Below are 23,622 nucleotides of genomic sequence, written 5' to 3'. Positions count from 1 at the left end.
ACCTTGTAATACTGAGGCACTTAATTGACTAAACCGAATGAGAACAATTGAGTAACAAAATAAGAAACTATAAACTTGAAAATAAAATAAGTAAATTTTTTTTATATTGAACGGTTTAATCAGAAAAAGATAATGATGATGTAAATAGTGTACTGAAAACTGAAGAATAATTCGGAAAATCCTCCTCACCACCACTCTCCTCAGCAATATATGGTACTGATCAGATCAAAAAATAATATATAATCGTTGGGCGTAGCGTAACCTGAGTAAATATGTAAATGCTACCCCCATAGAGTTTATTATTTTTCATCTGATCAATACCGTTGATTGCTGAGGAGAGTGGACTGCTACCTAGGACCTTCCGAGCTATTTTTAGATTTTAGTATATTATCTACATCATTATCATCTTTTTTGCCAATGAAACCGTTTACCATAAAATTTTTTGAAACTCATTTTAAATTAGACAAAATTACAAGTATTTCTGGACGATACTCCTAAAACACAAAAAGCCAGCATTTGTAGTAGTTTAAAGCAGATGATATTGTGGATGATCCTGAATATGAATACGAATAAGACGCGCCTTATCTCGAGACTGCAAAAATTATATCTCCTAATTGAGTCATTGTAGTAGGATATATACTGTCAAGTTCAAATGAACGATATTGCAAAAATTATCTCTGAACCAATGTGAACTTGATAGTAGGGATTTCACACTATAGAAGTATACACCAGCCTAGATCGAGTGATTGTACAGTGTTATCCCCAAAGTATGCACCATATGGGAAACTTATTTATTAAGGGTTTTTCGACAAAAAGTTATTTTTGATAAAAGTTTGTGCATCGTCTAAAACTAAAGATGCATCAAAAAATACAGCAAAACACATATTATATACGAGGAGCCTTCAAATATTTGATTTTGAGACAGGGGTAAAATACTCTTATTTTAAAAAATCTCAGGAAATGTTATTCAGAAAAGTTGTTCAGCATTGAAAATACATTTAGATTTGAATTCATGCCCATCTTAGTGGGGTTTTATTTTTTTACCCATTTTTTTCAATGGGGAATACGAAAAAAAATTGCTAAAACGATTTATTTCAAAAACCTGCAATATTACAAATTACACAACTATGGTGTTAACCACGGTCAATTTTTTTGAAAAGTAAAATAATTTTCAAAATTTTTGGGGCAAAGTTATTTTTATTTTTTGTTAACACCAAAAATTACTCAAACTTATACTGTATTGTAATTAGAACTCAATATTCAATAATATCAAATCACAAAACATCAAAATAAAATAGGTATTCTGAAACAAACTCATTGATTTTCTGGAGATTATTTTGGAGAATTATTGTGGACAGGAAAATCTCCAGAAAATTAATGAGTTTGTTTCGAAATACCTGTATTATTTTGATGTTTTATGATTTGATATTATTGAATATTAAGTTCTTGTTACAATACAGTATAATTTTGAGTAATTTTCGGTGTTAACAAAGAATAAAAATAACTTTGCACCAAAAACTTTTGAAAATTATTTTACCCTTCAAAAAATTGGCCGTGTTTAACATCATAGTTGTGTGATTTGTAATATTAGAGGATTTCAAAATAAACCGTCGTATACAGAATGCTGTCTATTTATTGTTTTAGCAAAATTTTTTTCGTAGTTCCCATTTTAAAAAAATAAAATTTCGCTTAGATGGCCATGACTTCAAATCTAGATGTATTTTTTGATGCTGAACAACTTTTTTAGATAACATTTTGCGAGATTTTCCAAAATAAGAGTACTTTACTCCTGTCTCAAAATCAAATAATTGAAGGCTCCTCGTATATTACGTGTGTTTTACTATATTTCGTTGGTGCATGTTCAGTTTTAGGGGATGCACAAACTTTTATCAAAAGTGACATTTTGTCGAAAAACCCTTAATAAATAAGATTCCCATATGATGCATACTTTGGGGATGACACTGTATGAAATGATAATTAGAGTGAATATTACTGGAGTTTTTCCTTACAGTTAACCATTATTTTAACACCTCGACACGTGTTTCGATCACCAAGACGACAACCCTCAGAAGTCAAAACTTGTGCGAGCAGAGGACCTTCTAACGTGTGATTCCTAACATGAGTTGGGCGATAGCAAGTGAAAATCGCTCATTCAGCCTGCGGCTTGAACCACCGACTCACACAGCGGTCGATTGAATGAGTGAACAAAGCACCCCCGTCGAACCTACCGGGTACTGGTGAACAAAAATTTCAATTTTCTCAGTGTTAGATGAACAAAACGAACAACATAATATTGACCTGACTAATGGGAACGAAAACTGACTAGCAACAAGACCTCACTGAAATTAAAGGGGCATTACTTCCCATCATGTAGGACAGATCAAACTAAAATTGCATCACTGGTATTCTCGAATAACTTTCTTAGAGTTTACCTGCTAATAAAGAAAATTCTTGCGAAATAATTTGAAAAAAAGTATTTTCTCTATGAGGAACCTTGCACCACTGTTTGTTGGATATAATTCAATAATCGTGGTGGATAGCCGTAGAATAGTTTTTCCGACAGGCATAACAGACTTCCCGCAAAATTAATCAGGATTGTTTAAAGGTGATTGACAATGTTTCATGATAAATTTTACTAGTTCGGACTTCCATTGTCTAATATATAAAATGATTTGAAATCTCTGAAACAACTAAAAAAGGAGAATTAAAAATGAATAGCTGAAAATAACAATTATATTAAGTAAAAATAACCTGAACTGAAAGAATAGTGATTTAAAATACAAGTATCAATAGAACGATTGAACAAAAAATAAAGAATAAATTATAAAAATTATAAAGAAATGAAATGAAAATGAAAACAAAAAGTTAGGAGATTTCAAGCCACGTTAGTTCATGACGTTTCGATTGTTAATATCTACAATCGTCTTCGGATGATGACTGGACTGATTCCTCCGAGAGATGACTAGATATGGGTCATTCGAGTACTTTCACTTATCCATTTTCCATTTTTTCCGCTTCATCAGTGGGAGATGACCGTTTGGCGGGAAGTGGCCATTTTTCGCTTGATGATGGGCTTCCATATGTTGCATATCTCTACGCTAGCTTGGCTGAATACGTTGTTGGACAACATGTATGCGGTTTTCTTGAATTTTGTCCTAAACCAATGTTCCTCTCTGTGTATGATTTCAGCTTGGGACCACTCGATGTTGTGTTGATGGGTCCAAACATGATCTGCTATTCCTGATTTGCTGGTTTCCCCTCGCTGTGTGTGTTTCTTATGCTCGGCAATGCGTAAAAGTAATTGTAAGTACTACTGGGCCTATTAATAGGTCATTGTCGTCTGAATCATCATATGAGAGATTTGGACTGTCGGAAAACAGTACATGCATGCCATCTCTTGAAGATGATGAAAGAAAGAACAGGGCACATAATTTCTATTAGCCCCGCTGCGGATCGAATCAGGACTTCAGTTTTTACTGTGTAGAAAACTTGGAAGAGATGAATAGTGAAAAATATTTGAAATTGTTATAATATTAATTTTTTTAGCGTATATAGGTATCTCTCCTCAGGCCAGGTATCAGATGTTTTGATCTCTGTTAGACTTCGTAGTATCCAAAAATATTAGAATAGTGTTTGGTTTCCATTTGAAAAAATCGTGTTTCATCAGTTTTCTCGATGTTATGTTTTAGGTGGAAATTTCGACCACCCTGAAGTTGAGAAGGCCATTTTGTAGAACTCACTACTACAAAATTTCAAGTTTTTATTTCAAATCGTTCTCCATATATTCCTAACGAACGCTCGTCGTGAAAGACCCTGTATACTCATTCTATATATCAACTTCACTTATTTTCTGCTCATTCGCATATTCATTAACATATTCAGCTTTTTAAGATCAATGGAAAAAACTGGAGAAAAAGCCATCGTTCTAATATCGAGTGGTTGGGTTTTCATTTACAAGAATCTGCTGTTAGTTTGTATCCCTATTGATCCTATTTACCAAATATATGTTGAACATCAGTTATTTGAATGCAAATAATTCTATTAGGAAAATATGATCCTTAAATATCGTTTACTATGAATGCTACTACATACTATTAAAAAATCAAACGGACGATACATGTAGTGCGTACAGTCTTCATTTTGAATTGTGATTTTTTATATGTATCTTAATTTCTTTTATCGAAAGTAAAAAAGGACGTGTGAATTTTCATAATTGAATGAAAGAATGATTAGGAAAACATTCTTATCATTTAATGTAATGAAGATATGTTTAATTATTCATCTTTTGAAAGAGATACCATAGACCACTACCAGAGTATCCACTTACAAACTTGAAATATTTTCTTGATTTAAAAAGTAACATACATTATTTTCAGGTGAAAGATTTGGAATTCTGAGCACCCAACTGGCTTTAATTAATATTATTTCACGGTTTGAAATAGAAAAATGTGCTGTAACTCCTGATCCTGTGGAATTTTCTGTCAAAAGTTTTTCCAACCAATCAATAGTTGGTTTGCCCATGATTGTAAAGCCTTATGAGGGATATTGATGGTGAAGAAATATATGTGATTACAATGTAGAATAATGATTAAAAATGGTGATTCATTTAGTATCTAGTGATTGGGTTCATTGATTATAACCATAATGTAAAACAAACATTTATACATATATATATATATATATATATATATATATATATATATATATATATATATATATATATATATATATCTATATATATATATAGATATATATATATATATCTATATATATATATAGATATATATATATATACATATATAGATATATATATATATATATATATATATATATATATATATATATATATATATATATATATATATATATATATATATATAAAATCTAGAAAGGTTAATGCAGTCAAGCTGCTGGGAAATAATTCCATGAAAATCAAAAAATAAATAGATAAGTACTCTTTGATCATTCCCATATTGATTTCAATCTAAGAGCCACCGGTATACAGCTGTTTCAGCCTATTGGGCATCGTCAGTACCGGGCAGGCGGTCCTCGATTGAAGACAAAATGAGAAAAAACCAAGAAAGTACTTGATAAAAATAGCTGCGTAAACGCAAGCGAAACATAAGTGGAACCACCTATTGGTGTGACACCCAAGTCAACTTGCCAAGTTTTTATGTCAGTGTTGGTGGTTTGACCAATCAACCGACAACTGCGGTAGCAGAAATTTGGGAAGCTTGGCAAGTTGACTTGGGTGTCACACCAATAGGTGGTTCCACTTATGTTTCGCTTGCGTTTACGCAGCTATTTTTATCAAGTACTTTCTTGGTTTTTTCTCATTTTGTCTTCAATCGAGGAACGCCTGCCCGGTACTGACGATGCCCAATAGGCTGAAACAGCTGTATACCGGTGGCTCTTAAATTGAAATCAATATGGGAATGATCAAAGAGTACTTATCTATTTATTTTTTGATTTTCATGGAATTATTTTCCAGCAGCTTGACTGCATTAACCTTCCTAGATTTCATATCATTTCTAGAAACATGTGGATTCGTTTTCCGATGGCATTTCAGGTTAGCTTCCCAAATTTCTGCTACCGCAGTTGTCGGTTGATTGGTCAAACCACCAACACTGACATAAAAACTTGGCAAGTTGACTTGGGTGTCACACCAATAGGTGGTTCCACTTATGTTTCGCTTGCGTTTACGCAGCTATTTTTATCAAGTACTTTCTTGGTTTTTTCTCATTTTGTCTTCAATCGAGGACCGCCTGCCCGGTACTGACGATGCCCAATAGGCTGAAACAGCTGTATACCGGTGGCTCTTAAATTGAAATCAATATGGGAATGATCAAAGAGTACTTATCTATTTATTTTTATATATATATATCTATATATATATATATATATATATATATATATATATATCTATATATATATATATATATATATATATATATATATATATATATATATATATATATATATATATATATATATATAGATATATATTATATTATATTATATTATATTATATTCTATAAATAGAATATAATAGAATATTTATTTCGCACAAGGGACAAATTACAAAATTTGTATAGTACAAGTCAGAAGGAATAGTGTACATTTTCATCCCATTACATATTATATTACGAACAACATATAACATATTGCTAGAGACAGTTATCTCTTGAAAGTGTCCTCATCCACATATTCCAAACCATATGGTTCAGCTGCAATAAGCATTTGTTTTAGTTTGTGTTCAAATACATTGTGCACTTTAATATCTTTATGTTTCCAGGAAGTAAGTTGTAAAGTTTTAGACATATAAAAACAGCCTTTTTCTAGGAGTGTAGTTTTATGTTGAGGGTAGCAGAATATATTCTTATTTCTCGTGTGGTGCGAGTTGTCATTTCCATAAGGTATAAATAGTGATTTATTTTTGAAGACATAGTTCAGACACTCAAACACATATACAGTTGTTAGAGTGAGAAGGTTCCGATTTTTGAAATATCCTCTACAAGATTCATTTACTCTTAGTCCAGCTAGAATTCTAATTGCTCTCTTTTGGATTCTAAAGACCTCTTCATTGTGTGTGCCGCCCCAGAATATAATTCCGTAGCACATGATGGAGTGAAAATGACCGTAATATGCCGTTCGTAGGGTAGTCTGATTAACGACTTTTTGGAGTTCCTTCAAAGAGTAGCAAACTCTACTAAGGTTGCCGCAGAGCAGTTGAATGTGTTTCATCTAGCACATGTGTCTATCAATGATGACCCCCAGGAATTTGGTGGAGTTAACAAAAGACATTTGCGTGTTATCGATTTCGATGTGTGCTGGGAAATCTCGTGTATTTCAACTATGCTTAAAAAGTATGCAGTTTGTTTTTTCAGTGTTTAGTATTAGTAAGTTTTTTTGGAACCAATCTGATAGTAGGAGTACAGTGTTATTTGTTTTTTTAGTCATTTCTTGATAGTTTTTTCCAGCAATTAGAACGTTTGTGTCATCGGCATAATTTGTTAATATAACGGATTTATCATGGACTATATATGGTAGATCGTTTACATATAAAATGAACAGGATTGGTCCTAATATACTACCCTGTGGCACTCCTCTTGATATTAAAGCAGTTTCTGAGTGGAGATCTAATGCATTGTCCTTTATACATACCCTCTGGGTGCGACCTGTGAGGTAGGATCTAAACTAATCCTGTGCAGGGTCACGTATACCCATTTTCTTCAATATCTGTAGAAGAATGGCATGGCACTCACAATCAAAAGCCTTTGATTGATCCAAAAAAAACACCAAGTGCCATTGAATCATCATCAAGCAATGATAGAGTCTTCTCAACAAAACTGAATATTGCTGTGGTTGTCGACTTTCTTTTTTGAAATCCATGTTGGTTGTTCACAATAACCTTATTAACATCTAAGAAAGGTATAAGTCTAACACTCATAACAATTTCAAATAGTTTGAAGAAACTAGACAGCAGACTGATAGGTCTATAATTATCAATTACTAGAGGATCACACTTTTCAAATACAGGAGTAACAATTGCCGTTTTCAGTCTAGTTGGATATGTTCCGTATTTCAAGGATTCATTCAATATGTATGTTATAGGTTTTACAATGTACACACTGATTTTTTTCAGGAGTACATTGCTAATGTTATCATCCCCTTATGAATACTTATTTTTAAGGCCATTTATAATGTCTAATACTTCGATTTCTGTAACTTCTGATAAGTAAATTGAGTTTAAAATTTCTGGCACATTTGCCAAGGCCAAACTACATGGAGTATTACCAACATTTTTTGTGGCTGCCGTGACGAAAAAGTCATTCATCAGATTACTAGCCTCTTGTGGGGACACTATCAGTCTGTCTTCGATTTTTAATCCTTTGAAAGAATTTTCCGAAATGACTTGCCTGCCTTTCTCAGTGTTGACAATACTCCAAATCGTCCTTGACTTGTTGTCAGAAAGTGCAATTTTTTCTCCATAGTATTTTTTATTTTCTATCAAAAGCAAGTTTGAATAAAATAGTTTGAACTCAGAAAGTACTTTTTTTTCAATTGGTATAGTTCTGAGAGAAAGTTTAATGTGTTTTTTGCTTCTAAGATAGTTTCAGTTATCCATTGTGGTTTTATATGAGTGTTTATTTTCGTTTGTTTTATAGGAAATGCGTTGTTAAAATGTGTGGAGAGTAACATAATGAAATTATTATACATGTTGTCTACTGATACTTCCTCATATACCTTTAGCCAGGTTTCTTTTGTAAGTAATTTGTAAAAAATCTCAAATTTTTTTTGCTGTAGTTTCTTTCCAATTTATATTTAGGGTTCAAAACTATCTTCTCTTGTATGCACACATACTGTGCATAATGATCAGATATATTTGTTTTCAATACCTTCGATTCATAAGTTGCATAACTGGATATGTAAATGTTATCTAGACATGCAGAGGAAGTATCACAGACCCTAGTTGGTTCTTGGATAGGTATTTGCATGTTATAGGAGCTCAGTAGATTATTCATAACTTCTCTATGCCTTTGGGTTTTCAGCAGAGTCCATCATATCAATATTGAAGTCACCAGCTACCAGCACAAGTTTGTCTTCTTCAGTAGCTTTTTCTAGTAGCACATCCATTTTTTCGATGAAATGGGAGAAATTTGCACTTGAAGGTCTGTATATGACACAGACAACATATTGTATATTATTAATTTTTAATTCTGCTGCCGTACATTCAAACATATATTCTTCACTTAACATGTTCAGATCAGTCCTAATCACCGGTTTGTAGGGACGAAGGGCATATAGTGTCACCCCACCGTGAGCTTTGTTGGATGTTCTACAATAGGAAGATACCAGGTTGTAGTTTTCCAGTTGATAAACATCCATACTATTTGTCGACTGCCAGTGCTCAGTGATTGCTACGAAGGTAGCCCTTGTTTCTGATATTACAACACTAAGATTGTTGAGACAGTTTGATATGCACTGTACATTTTGATGGAATATGCTGATTTTTCCCGTCACTTTGTTCGTTTCCGTAACTTTTTTTGTTCCCCCTGTGGCCCGGTTTCCTATAAAAAATCCCCACCTTGTTCATTAAGGAATTCGCGATGCCGCTCAAAGTTGAATCTTGACTCATACATACTCAGGCCACAAGTCAGGTCTGTATATTTCCTCTTTTTTTCCAGAGGTGCTGCGACAACAAATCTTTTGAGTTGTTTCTGTTCACCCGGAAGCTCTTTTGCATCCTTTTTGAACCCAGGTTTTTTTGATATATATATATATTTTATGATATGGTCTTCGTTCGCTGCTCTTTTTACTCTATATACATATAACCACACTCTTCGTTCGCCTCCAGAGAAACCATAGTGTTTTTGTCTCTCATTTCTTCTGTTAATAATTTCAGAAGTCGAATTTCCAACTTCAACTTCTCATTTTCATCCACTATTTTCTGTTGGGCTGTGTTGTTCCAGCACTTTTTCCTATGACCATCTCCAAGACTACAGCAAATGAGTTTACCGTCATTTACCTTGAGAAACATTTTTCTTGCACAACTCGGATGGTAGATGTTGAGACAATTTTCACAAACAGCAACTTTGCTCACTTTTTTCGCGCAACATTTAAATTTAAACTGAGTATTATTATCTTCAGCATTTTCCTGATCACTGTCACTTTCGGCCATATTGAACATTGCCATATAATTGCCATAGAAAAAATCATGTAAATGATTTCATTCAATCAATGATTGACTGTTTTTGCTAAGTGTATCAACAGATAATAACAGTTAAAATGAGCATTACCGGTAAAATTATTTGTTTTTCGAATAGAACATTAGTTATAAATGACGAATACTATTTGTTAGTGTTTTTTCCTACCAATCATTTCGGTAAAAAAACACTGAAAAAAATCAATACTTTTCATGGCCATATTATCTATTACTAAAAAGGTAATTAATTATGTTGATTGACTACTATTTTCTTTTCAAGAAATATTTTTTTCAATCAAATGTTTCCCAAATGTAGTTGTTTATTTTGATCCAGGTATGAATTACAAGACTACTTTGAAACAAATTATTCAGTTAGAAAAAACAAAATCCGGGTTCATATCTACCAACACTATTTCATGATTTTTCTGGCATGAATTGAATGCTGAAGTTTTCAAAACAAGCATGAAAATTATCATGTTGCTCAAAAACAATACTAGAGCGCATCCGAAACGTCCAATTTTCCATGACCCTTGCGCATAAATCAGGCTGAATTTGATCGATGGCATGGGTTATGTTGGCTTTGAGGGACGTCGTGGTTTGTGGCTTATTCACATACTCTTGCGACTTAATAAAACCCCACAAAAAAAAAGTCTACGTGTGGCACATCTTGTTGAAACCACATGTCGTTGATGTCCAGATTATCCAACTCAGGCCAAAAAAAGTTGGCAATCATCGACCTATAGTGCTCCAATTATTGAATATAATATTAATTTCTAGTGAGTTATTATACATTATGAACCCAGTTCGCTGACCAAGATTCGCACAGGGATAGAGTTACATCCACTATTCCAGACTACCTATGAATCAGGTAGGCAAAACAAATATTATAAATATAAGCAAAATGCAATTTCATCCGTTCTGTTTGCCGAATTCATCTTGTTAATGCTGAAATAAAGTTTTGTCTAAAAAGTATTTACGTATTCAACAATATGTAACTGGCAGAGTCGTTTGACCTATTGGTAACCTCTAGACTAGAGGGTCAGGTAGCTCTCCGTCACTTTGATAGATTTCCTTAATGTTGAATTTGATATAAGGGTTACTTATAAAAGTTACTTGGCTGCCTAAAGAATGTTTCTGGATGTAGTCCACTGATTTGCATATGTTTCAGTTGAATGCTGACATGCTATTTGACTAAAATGGGCGGGAGCCCCATCAGGCAAAAAAAAAACATATCCCTTCTGACGTCCAAAGGAACTTCTTCCAGCAGAACTGGATGCACTTCTCTTAAAAATTGAACGTATGCCTCACCATTCAATCGAGGAGGTAGAAAATGAGGCCCAATTAAATCATCCCCAATAACTCCATAACCAATAACCAATAACCATATTCTTGTAATCGTTGATGAAGTCGAGCAAATATTCTATGTGAAGGATGCTGCCGTTGAGGATACATTTCAGCATATCTTCTAGAAGCTTCTAACCCATTTCCCTGCGACAGACCGTAAACGTAATGCATATCAGCCATTTCCTCATTTGTGTATGCCATTTTAATAACAAGTGAATTATTAAAGTAACAAATTCAGAACAGAACAACAACACACAATTAGTATTAATTCAATTTGGATAATTCACAAACTGACAGCGTCATACCAATTTAATTGTCACTATCGCTAATAGCGACCTACTAGATAGATTAGTTTCGTATTTTCGCATTTCTGACGATGTATCTCTGTAGTTGTTCCTAAAATAATTTTTGCTGCGTACTGGTTTATTTTGGGCAAAAAACCCAAGAGACATTTTTTGTTTAGAATGAAACAGGCTATCGAAAATAAATTTTAAATGGTGAACAAATAATAAGACAAAAAGTTACATTGGAAATAAATTTTAGGGGTTGCGTTTTCCACCCCTTGCAACCATGGGGTATACCAAATAAGTTTCTGGCTAAGTGTTTTTTTGGTAGTAAAAAATGTCAGGTTAATTTCAACATTGTAACTTTTTTAGTGCTTGTGAAAAAAATTGTTATACAAATTTTATGTACCCCCTTTAAGGGGCTGTATCTTAACAAGGGATGCTTCAATGAAATTTATATGAGAGATCTTATCTTTTTTTCGATGAGGAATCACCTCCTTAAATGTTTTACTTTTATTTAGTTACACCCTGTATAGAAGATGATTCAATTGATATATAGGGTTGATACAGGGGACAATAATGGAAGTCAATTGTATTACAGAATATGAACGAAAAATTTATTGAAGGATGACACTTTGTGGAATTTTAATAAAACAAATATTGAAATAATGATTAATCAACAAAACAACATTAAATACTTTGTTGCACTATTATTTTTCAAACAATAAAAATTCGTATGGTAGTCCGTACGGCATGTCACGCTAACTTGATGATTCACCTTGTTAGAACACCCCTCCGAATTGTCTTTCACAAAATTTCATGGAGGTACTCATCGTGGATTGGAAAATATGACTTTTTTATTCTCCCACCAATAAAAATTCGTATCAGAGTTGGTACAGCAGGTGACGCTAATTTGAGGAGTCACCCTGTTAGTACACATCAGCAAATGGTTATCTACCAAATTCCATGGGGTTACTCATCAAAAATAGGAAAATATGATTTTTTTTATTTTCCTAAGTATTAAATATTGTAATCAAGGCGATACGGCACGTCACGCTGATTTAATGATTCACTCTATTAGTGCACTAAAAGGTATTCCACAAAATTTCACGAAGTTCTTGCCTTTATTTGTAAAATACGAAGTTTTGTCAGAGAATAGGAAGTAGGTATTCATCTTCAAAAAAAATAATAATGCGTGTCAAAATCGGTACTGTCAATACGCTTCCTATGCTTACTCAATACGGTTGTGAATAATTATCAGTGACAAATTTCATTTCAAGTTCTCTTTGTATATACGTTTAGAAAATGTTTCTTGATTTGTTCGGCTCATTTGTATGATATCGCCCAATTAAATACCAGCCTTAGATTTATGAGAAACTTGGCAACACTGCTTACAATATCTCCTCCATCCCAACATCGACAGTCAGCACGTCAGAAACTGAGGATGGAAAAGCGTGGCTAACTTCACACTAATTTGAATATCGATACTTGGGACATGGCGTCCGGAACGTAGGTCTTGCAAAGAAACTGACAACGGATCGTTATTTCGGACAGTTCTTCTAGGAGAAAACGACCAACTCTCTTTGACCCTATCTGCTCAGTTTATTATTCGATTGGAAAGGGACCTGGAGGAGCTCTCATGGCGGGGTCAGTTCTATTCAGATGAAACAGTGTTGAATCGTATATTTTTTAATTGGTATGGTAATTGGCATTTTTTATGTATTTTCCTATTATAATCTTTGTAGTTCGTTGGGAACAGTAAAGATGAAATTATTTGAATTTAATTTCCTAAGGGGAGTTATTTTTTTGAATTGTTACATTTCCATATAGTAAATCGGAGACGAAAGAAATGGAAACACTTTGTTTTACACATGTTGCCATACAATTATAGATATTTATTGAAATCTTTCTTTTTCTTGATATTTTTTTATAATCAAAATGACGAAATAGGAAATCTTCAGCTCCTCTCAGCGTGCTATTTGCTGAGAGGCGCAACAATGAGGGTAAGGGTCGTAAGTACAACAGGAGAATCTGAAATGAAATGGATCCTGTATCAGGAAATTTCATTAGGATAAGGTGTTGTATAATGTATAGGCAAAAGACATCTTGGATACTTGGGGAAGTTTAAGATACTGAATAATTCACTCCTATGCTTGTTTCCAATCAGAGTGCAGAATGAATGAAATAAATGAATGAAATCAAAACATTTATCAAAATAGATGCAACATGACTTGGCAATAAAATTGGTATTTTCATTGTGGATATAACAGTTAATAAGCGTATATGTCGGGGCTGTTAAGAAAGATCCATTATTGTTTTGTTGCCATGACTAAACTGAAATATTTGCATCCTAAAGTATCTAGATGAAATTATTTCTATAGCGTTTTGCAGAAATACGAAAATCAAAAAATACAATGAGCATATTTTCAAGACCTGCCGTATATTTCGTATTCAAATCTTTTGCTGAAGGTTAAGAATACATGTGTTACAGATGTTTGGATATTTGGAAGTTTGTTCCTTAGTCAAGAAAAAACGTTCCAACAGATTCGGTTCAAATTTTTAACGCATATATAGTTTATAATCTAGAATACTTTTTATCCCAGTGAAATCAGAATTATGTAAAAATAGCATTCTGAAAGTCTTAATATGAAAACAATGTCCGAATTGAAAAGGGAGGTTTTCCATATTTTATGTTCGAAGAATATGGTGAAATAGAAAGCTCAAAAACATTTCCGATAGTGATAATGGTTAAAAACATGTCCATAGTATATGGCATAGGTCGAATTTTGCGTTGAGATTAATGGAATTAATTCAAACGGACCGTCCGTACAGAAAAAGTGTCTATTTTAAATTTGTCAGTCATTATATATTTTGATGTGATTTTTAGAGTAATTTTCAAATCAAACAATTGAAATATTAGATTGAGTGACATACATTTTTTTAGTTACCTAATATATCAGGTGGAAATCAAAATAAAAGTAACTGTTTTGTATGAAATCGATTTTTTTAACATTTTTTGTATCCATGGACGAAACATATTTTTCAGCTGTGACTTCAAGGTGAGAAAGTTTTCTGTACTATCTTACTAATATAAACTATCTTTTGCCTGCGATTTCATCTGCATGGACTCAGAGAAATAGAAATGTGTGAGTTATAAAAGTACTAGTTGTTGGTCGTGGCTTCGCCCGCTCAGAATTTGGTCTATCACATTAGGTTTCGTGACAGACCATTTTAAATAAATGGTTACAATATTTTTTTATCAATCCAAAACTTCAGGTTTCCAACTTCAAAACTGACGGATTCAAAACAATCTTTGATCCCCTATTTTTCCCCCTTGGGGGTGGAAATTCCTGATTCCCTTTATTGATGCTTATTTACGCTACATAAAGAATCTCCCTGCATATTTCAAGATTCTAGGTTCAGTAGCTTCGGCTGAACGTTAATATAAAAGCGGGCAACAGCTAGTAATTTATATTTCTACTTCAAAAATACCGTTACTAAAAAAATGTGCCAACTGCACTAAGAAAAGAATAGCTTCGAGATTCGAATTATGTTATCTATAAAGAAATTCGCAAAACCAACACAACCGTCAACGACGTCTGCCCTCACACGTCTGCTCACATTCGGGTCGTTTTCTCGGCGATGGCGCTTCATTGCTTAGACCACCCCCTACCCCCGCGCATCGTACTCCGCCTCTTACAGTAAACGCGACACGTTTTGGCTTACTGCTTTGTGTCAAGTTAATCTTATCGTGAAAGACAAAGTTTATCTATATTAAATACTGAAAACGACAATTGTATCAATTTTTATAAGAATTTGACAGATATTCTAAAATGTGCATTGTAAAAACGTATCCAATTTAAATGTATTTATGGCTCATTATTTTGCATAATATAGTGGCTACCACATAAGAGGTAGATATATGCTATCGCGGACTTTTATTTAGAACTATTTGAGATAAACAATCTCACGGTACATTATCTGCATGTAACTCCACCGGTATAGGCAGCGCACGCCAAGATAGCTCTCAGGGAGCAAGAATTTTTTTCGACTTACTCAATACTTATTATGACTTAATATATATTATGACCAAAATTACACAAAACCTTTTGTTAATTGTAACCTATATATTATTCTGATGTATAAGGTGTATTTATGTAAGGTTTCATATAAATCCGTTTAGTCGTTTAGGCGTGAAAGAGACACAAACATACATACATTCATACATATATCCATCCTCACATCTATAATATTAGTATAGATATAGATTAATATCCCTGGAGTTTTTTCCCAACACCAAATCGTTGTTTTTAACACCTCGGCACGTGTTTCGATCACCAAGTGATCATCTTCAAGAGGAAGATTAAACAGTTTGACCTTCTTCTTGTAGTCTGGTTCACATGTACTCGATTTAGCTCTTTTTGGTGACAAAAATTATGACCAAGGTGTCATTCGAGTTGTATTTTTGCCTAGAAAGTTTAAGGGAAGGTCCGAAGAGGCGCAGATAAAAATTATAAAAAATATAAACCATCAAGTGAAAAAAATGGGGCTTTAGTTTTTTCTTAATATCTCGGGAAAATTTTAAAAATTTTGGAAATTTGAAGATTTGAAAAGATCAATGAATTTGCGTAAAAAAGTTACATTTAATATGTTTAAATTTTTTTTTTGTTTTTATGTCAGAGTGACAAAAGGCGCGCGGAAGCCAGACTACCCGCTTTTGGCTCTATTTTCAGGGCTCTGTAAAAATTATAAATAATCGAGATACAGTTTCGGGAGTCGGGACTTTTTTTACGCAAATTCATTGATCTTTACAAATCTTTTTTCAAATTTCCAAAATTTTGAAAATTTTCCGAGATATTAAGAAAAAACTAAAGCCCCATTTTTTTCACTTAATTGTTTATAACTTTTGTAGTTTTTATCGGCGCGTTTTCGGACCTTTCCTTAAACTTTCTAGGCAAAAATACGAATCGAATGACACCTTGGTCGTAATTTTTGGACAGGGCTGAAAAATGTTACAAAAAAAGTACATGTGAACTAGACTATGAAGGAAGGAGTGCCATCATGCATTTTTTTATACTCCCACCCTTGAAACCAGAAACAGTGGCACAGCAACGAAATGTTTGTCCGAAAGCAACTTTGTCCAAATCGTTAATGAGGAATAAAAAGTCTGCTTCGTTCAGAACATTTAAATGAAAAAGAATCGATTGAGAACCTTTGTTTAGAATTCTCTGATATATTTCATATAGGAGACCCATTAACGTATTACGGAAGCGTAGAAAGGCCAAAGATTATTTGTTTATTTGATCCACCATAATTTCGACTTTAAAGTCGAAATTTCGACTTTTATGTCGTAATTTCGACTTTTATCTCGTTATTTCGACTTTTATCTCTTGATTTCGACTTTCATCTCATAATTTCGACTTTTATCTCGTAATTTCGACTTTTATCTCGTAATTTCGACTTTTATCTCGTAATTTCGACTTTTATCTCGAAATTTCGACACTTTTTTCAAATCACTTCGACAGTGCTCCAATCTTCTCATTGTGGTATGTTTTTTACGAAGAAATATGACAGAAACCGATTTTATTGAATATTCGAAGCCTACTCATTATTTTTTAATTGAATGTTCGGGAACCATTCTGCTCTAGATAGTTTTTTTGCGTCATTAGATCTCTATGATTTTTCGAAACAAGGAGAGAACACTCATAATACCTAAGAAATGAACATTGTATATCTTCGAAGACCATACCGACAGTATTAGTTGGTTGCCATTGTAAACTGTGTTTCTACATGACGTTTAAGATATGAATGTGTAGAGTATTCTTTGAAAGCGTTAATAAATTTCTACTAGAAATTTCTTCAGTTGTAGTGAAAAACTGAATTTTAGATAAGTTTTGATAATGAAGTAAGGATATTACTAATCAGATTGATTTACTATGATGAGAAACTAATATTTTGGCCAAAGTCGACTTTCTCCTACTCGTGCGGAAAGCATTTACTTTTTCAAAAAGATACTGAATAATATCAATGCATAATTATCAATCTGAAATTTATTGAAATAACATAATTAATACACTTCTCAGGTTAATGTATAAATCAATTGTGGCATAAGAATCTAGGGACCTTTTGTAATTATTTTTTTCATAAAAATTGAACATAATTTCCAAAAATCTTCATCTCAGGCTGTCCGAGGATATGTACACTCCGGCGAATGATGGAATCTTGATGAGGTGATCTCTAACTCCTTAAAGGGAAGCAATCGTATACAATATATTTGGTCTCCCTGCTGGAGCAATAGCATTTCTTGTTTTCCGTATTCTATGAATACTCCATTCAAAACATACTTGATGAAGATCACTCTGAAATAAAAATTATAATTAAAATTTCATTAACAGTCAACAAAAATAACCGCATGGACATTTGGGAAAACTTGAACATCCATAAACTTAACAGTCATAAATCACTTATCGAGGAACAAGTACAAATCAAAACACTACTAGACCTCACATTCAATATAATAAACAAAACCATACACATTCCTAGAGAAGATCTAACACAAAAAAGAGTACCTGATGCAGTACAAATACAGACAAATTTACCTAAAGTACCTGAAATACCTGAGTTGAGACGCTCTGACTGTATAAAGAGGCAGACGACAGGATGACAAGTTCAGTTTGAGGAGTGCCTAGAAGATGACAGTACTACCAACTGTCGAAAGCGCTCGCAGATAATTAATAGAAGATATAAAGCTTCAAACCCTTTTTGTAAAATTTAATATTGATTTCACCATATATATATATATATATATAGGAAATTCGTGGACATGACACTCAAGAAATATGGAGGCAAACCGCGGACACGAATATCCTCCTTTTGATCCTTTTGATATATATATATATATATATATATATATATATATATATATAAATATATATATATATATATATATATATATATATATATATATATATATATATATATATATATATATAAATATATATATATATATATATATATATATATATATATATATATATATGTATATATATATAAATATATATATATATATATATATATATATATATATATATATATATATATATATATATATATATATATATATATATATATATATATATATGTTGTTTTTTCGGGTGTTCATCCGTTGTGTACTATTCGATAGTCGACGTTTCGCCATCATCCCAGATGGCATTATCAAGACGAGTTACTGCTTCGCTTCGAGAGAGGTGTAACTATATATATATATATATATATATATATATATATATATATATATATATATATATGTGTGTGTGTGTGTGTGTGTGTGTGTGTGTGTGTGTATATGTATATGTGTATATATACACACACATACATATATAGGGTTCAAATTATGTGAGCTATGTGAAATAACTTTATCAGAAGATGCAATTTTTAGTATCAGTTCAACCCGAAAAATTTCATTTGAATTAAAATACAAAGTGAAGGAAAAACTTGATGATATAGATTCAGTTTTAGTAACTGAACCAACCGATTGTGTTGATCCAATTATCTTAGTTCCGAAAAGTAAAGAGGATGTGGAAATTAACATTAATCCGCGCAATTCGAATGAATTTATCAAAAGAGGAATATTCCTCATACCGGTGTTCTGGAGCATTCCTCCGAATTTATCTAACAAATGAAAAACTAGTTGTTGCCCGCGGCTTCGCCTGCGTAGAATTTGGTTTGTCACATTAAGTTTCGTGACAGTTCATTTTAAACAAATAGTTACAATATTTTTTATTTACCCAAAACTTCAGGTTTTCAACTTCAACATTGACGAAATTCAATACAATCTTTGAACCCATATTTTCCCCTTGGGGGTAGAAATTCCTGATTCTCTTTCTTGATGCTTATTTACGCCATATAAAGAATCTACCTCACTATTGCAAGATTCTAGGTTCAATAGATTCGTCTGTAAGTTAATAAACTAAAGCGATGCCAATGACATTCTAGTCTAATGAAGCTGCTTGCTGCACCCGCCTTTAAAAGAAAGTCAGCAGCCTCAATGCCTTCCAGGCCAGTATGGCCAGGAATCCAGACCAGAGGCAATCTGTTGAGTCTTTCTATCGAGACGAGTAGTTTTTGGAAATTCGCTACCAATTTAGACGTAGCTCGGTAGAAGCCAAGAGCTTCCAACGCAGCTTGACTGTCCGAAAATGTTTTTATTGATTTGTGTATGAGGTTGGATTCTTACAATCTCTCCGCACACAATTCAATAGCGTAAATTTCCGCTTGAAATACAGTCGCATAGGTTCCTAGGCAGGTTGATATCTCTGTTCTGGTTCTGTGTGATTTCTAACACGGGTTGGACGATAGCAAGTGAAAATCGATAGTTCAGCTTGGGGCTTGAACCACCGACCAACACGGCGGTCGATTCATATATCCGACCTCACAAACTTCAACATTTATAATATTAGTATAGATCTTTATCATTTACGATAAACACTGTTTTTGAAGATACCGCTTACTTCGTTTGCCTTATGGACTGACCTGCTCTCTGAATTTTTTCTAAGATTCACATATGATTTATTGGGAAATTTAGGAGTAGTCATGTCATATTTTGATGAAATTTAAAATCTTGGGAAATCAAAGGAAGATCATGATTACAATTCAAAGTTGGTTTTGAGTTAAATTAAAAAGAGTGGTTCAATGTTGAACATGCAAAACTCCCAGTTTTTCACATCGCTAGTGAAGTTTTTAGGCCAGAAAATCAACGGTATCGTACCGGACGAACAAAGCAATCCAAGCGATGAATTTCTTAATAAATAAGAAAGAACTTCATTGCTTTTTAGGAACGGTTGTTTACTTAGCAAAGTATATTTTGAATATACCACAAGAGAGCAGCGAATTGAGAAAATTGCTGAGTGAAAAAAATGATTGGGTGTGGAATAGAAATGAACAATATTGTTTTAAACAAAACCTTTACTAACATCATCAGTGCAAGCCCATATGGCTTAGGTGGAAAAAAATAGAATTGGTTCTTGTTTTCTTAACTGAAACACAATTTTTCACCATTGAAAAAGATCATTACCGGGATTATTGAAAAAACAAATAGTTGAAATGTCGCCAAAAATACTGAGATAAACCATTCGCTTGTTAAAATATCACTTTACGCTATAATATCTGCCAGGAAAGTTCCTGAAAGTTCCTGATACTTCCGATGAAATATCAACTGAAATAATTTGAAAGTACATTCTATTATTTCTACTTCGAAATGAAATGAACTCAAGTGAAAAGCCACATCGGAAGATTGAGCCTTACAAAAAATTAGATACTTCACTTTGAAAAATTAGCCACTGCATAAGTGTAATGTTCTGTCTGAAATTCAAAACTATTGAGATATAAGAAATGATATTTTTCGCATAATAATATACTTTTTTATCATGAAAGAAATATAATTCGAAAAGTTCTCAAACAAATTTTTTTTAACCTAATTGTCGTATTTGTCAAATGTATTCGAGAGCTAATGAAAAAACACCCTTACAACCTACTTTGGAAAATAATTCTTTGAATTCTATGACTTTAGATTCAACAAATTTTATAGTTTCAGTTGATTATGAAGTATACTCAATCTACCCACGCAAACTTTGAATTCGAAAGATTTGGCAAAAAGATTGGAAGTATTTGGCATCGGCAAATATCGGGTCGATGTCAAATGCCTAACCAAAAATACATATAGGTCAAAATAACATTGATTTGATAATTGCTCGAGACATGAGAGAAAGAAAAAAAAATAATTCCGTTTTATCACGATCTAAATTGAGCTGGGTGATCTATGAAAATATTGCTTCTGTATCTGTAGAGTAGGGAGGGTGAGTGTAGGCCACATGTTACCCATTGTACATCCTCCCGAGGAGTTGTCCTCCTAGGTTATCATCCATCCTGTCCTTTCCAGGAAAGTGAACAGGTCACTAAGACACATGGCTGACAGTTTCATCTTCCTGTTCACACATCCTGCTTAGAGGTATGTCCACTAGCCCTATATTATGAAGGTGTTGCCTTAATTAACAGTGGCCAGTCAAAAATTCTACTGTTGAGCGTAGATTTTTCCTGGTCATTGCCGGATATTTTTTCGGTTCCAGCTTCCCAGGGAAGCCCAGGGTGATTTTGGCAAGATTGCATCCTTTGATTCCATCCCATCTCTTTACTGCCGAACCAAAAATACATATAGGTCAAAATAACATCGATTTGATAATTGCTCGAGACATAAGAGAAATTGGAAAAATAGTCCAGTTTTATCATGATCTAAATTGGGCTGGGTGACCCATGAAAATATAATTTGTTTTCGAGAACGTGTTGATAATGATTCTATATTTCATAAGAGCCATCAATCTGACGATCTACATAATTTGTTGAAGCACTCCATTTTCCACGGAAGATATGACCGGGCCTTCTTCCTTCATACAAATCAGGAAGTGGACGAGCTGCTGGTACAGTTGATCAAATTGGATAATCTAGGCTTTCTAAGGATGAGGAGCCAGCCATTCATATCATGGAAGAAACTTCGAAAGGAATAGAGAATGGGAAATAGGTCTTCTGTGGAGAGAAGAGGTAAATTTGGAGCAGTCAAGAGCACTTGCGGTGAGTCGTTTGAATTCTGTTGAAAGAAAAGTATCCAAAGATAATGAAATTTTTTAAAATTACCTGAAAAATCCAGATAATTACTTAGGAAAATACTATGTACAAAAAATATGCAATGACATCAGACATAATCAGAACACATGGTATTTACAGAGAAAATCAGATTTGTATTTGATGTGTTTATAGAGTATATAGAGTATGTCTTAATGATACTCTACTGGAAGGGACTGATTTGTTGAATTCTTTATTAGAAATAATGTTAAGATTCAGAGAAAAGAGAATATTCAAGAGATATGTCGCCGAATCTACGTCAGGGAAGGAGGTCGAGATGCCTAAAGATTCTTTTGGTGAGGTTAAGATGGTACTCCTCAAGAGTATTGGAGAAACGTTTTGATATTTGGAGCCGTTTCATCCTCAACCTTCGACATATATATCGTGAGAAAAAATGCTGAAGGATTTGAAGAAGAATTTCTTGGTGCAGCCGGAGCAATTAGCGAACAGAATTATGTTATTGACTACCTAGACAGATGAAGCCGTGAAGATAATTTCCGATGTTATAGAAGAGGTACACAAAAGAGGAGGATTTCAGATGAAAAAATGAACCGGTAACTACAAAGAAGTTTTGAAAAAACGATTCCAGTCTGAGAGACGGGGAATTAAAGGATTTGGATCTAGAGAAAAAATTACCCATTGAACGAGTCCTAGGACTATTATGGAACCCAAATGACGATAATTCTCTTTTTAACATGGAGGTAACAAAAATTTCATAATTATTTTTGAATGAATTGAAGATCACTGAGGGGGGTTTACTCAAAATTATTATGTCTTCATTTGATTCTCTAAAGGTTCCTAACTTATTTTACAATCAAAGCCAAAATTTTGATGCAAGTTTATGAAGAATGGATCTAGAATGGAATGATGAATTCGATGATATAACGAATGAATGTGGACTAGATGGTTGAACGAATTCAAAAATGAAGAGGATATATTAGCTGAATTCAATAGGAAAAAAAAATTCTGTCTGAGAAAAAAAAAGAATATGTTGTAGTAACTATTTTGAGTAACGATATTATTTTCGATTCCTTGCCAAATATTAGTCGTTTTTATTCTTATACGAGACTTTTGAGAACAACTGCATGAATTCTGAGAGTGGGTACTAGAAATTTTAAATTACAAAAGAACCTTTTATTCCACTTTGTTTTCTGATGAAATTGCCTCACCAGAAAAATATTGATACAACATACTCAGAATAAAAAAAACACGAAGACTTGTTTAGAGAAGAAGTCTACTCTTCCTAAAAATGGCAGAATTCACAAGCTATTTCTTTTTCTATATTCGGAAGGAATTTTAAGGGTAGATGGACGACTGAAGATTTGAAATATCATTGATGATTGTATTGAATATCCTATAATTTTTGACAACAAAATGATTTCGCCCGACTATTATCATAATAAAATAGGTCATCATGGACAAGACTTGGTTCTGGACGAGGTGAGGAAGAAATTTTGGGTTTTGACAGCGCGAACAGCAGTTAAAATCACTTGGAACACGTGCCAGATGTGTAAAAATTTGAGGGTAAGACCAGCAGTCCCGGGAGTGTCACCATTAACTGAATGCAGGGCAGGCCTTTCACTTTTACAGGAATAGACTATTTCGATCCTATGA

General features: G+C 33.2%; 1 protein-coding gene and 1 long non-coding RNA gene across 5 annotated transcripts in view; one reads left to right on the top strand and one right to left on the bottom strand.

The window, feature by feature from the left end:
- Positions 1–4,612, top strand: part of LOC111513747 (cytochrome P450 6k1) — a 35,321-nt gene extending 30,709 nt beyond the window's left edge. For 3 of the 4 annotated variants that reach the window (XM_074173947.1, XM_074173946.1, XM_074173948.1), the window contains one exon: positions 4,377–4,612. In XM_074173947.1, the coding sequence (XP_074030048.1) occupies positions 4,377–4,549 (173 nt within the window). In that variant the 3' untranslated portion in view covers positions 4,550–4,612. Of the gene's footprint in view, positions 1–2,011; positions 2,232–4,376 lie in introns of all 4 variants that reach the window. The other variant, XR_012465167.1, reaches the window with a different exon arrangement.
- Positions 4,613–17,366: 12,754 nt separating this feature from the next.
- LOC141481777 (uncharacterized) overlaps positions 17,367–23,622 on the bottom strand; it is a 31,291-nt gene continuing 25,035 nt past the window's right edge. Inside the window, exon 2 of the long non-coding RNA XR_012465169.1 lies at positions 17,367–17,693. This is a non-coding gene — a long non-coding RNA (uncharacterized lncRNA). The remainder of the gene's footprint in view (positions 17,694–23,622) is intronic.

Source organism: Leptinotarsa decemlineata, unplaced genomic scaffold (genome assembly GCF_025532065.1).
Source record: "Leptinotarsa decemlineata unplaced genomic scaffold, Ldec_3_MD MMD2_tig00000505_RagTag_RagTag, whole genome shotgun sequence".
Taxonomy (NCBI): Eukaryota; Metazoa; Arthropoda; class Insecta; order Coleoptera; family Chrysomelidae; genus Leptinotarsa; species Leptinotarsa decemlineata.
The sequence above is the reverse complement of the archived record's forward strand: the minus strand, read 5'-3'. Positions and strand labels throughout refer to the sequence as shown.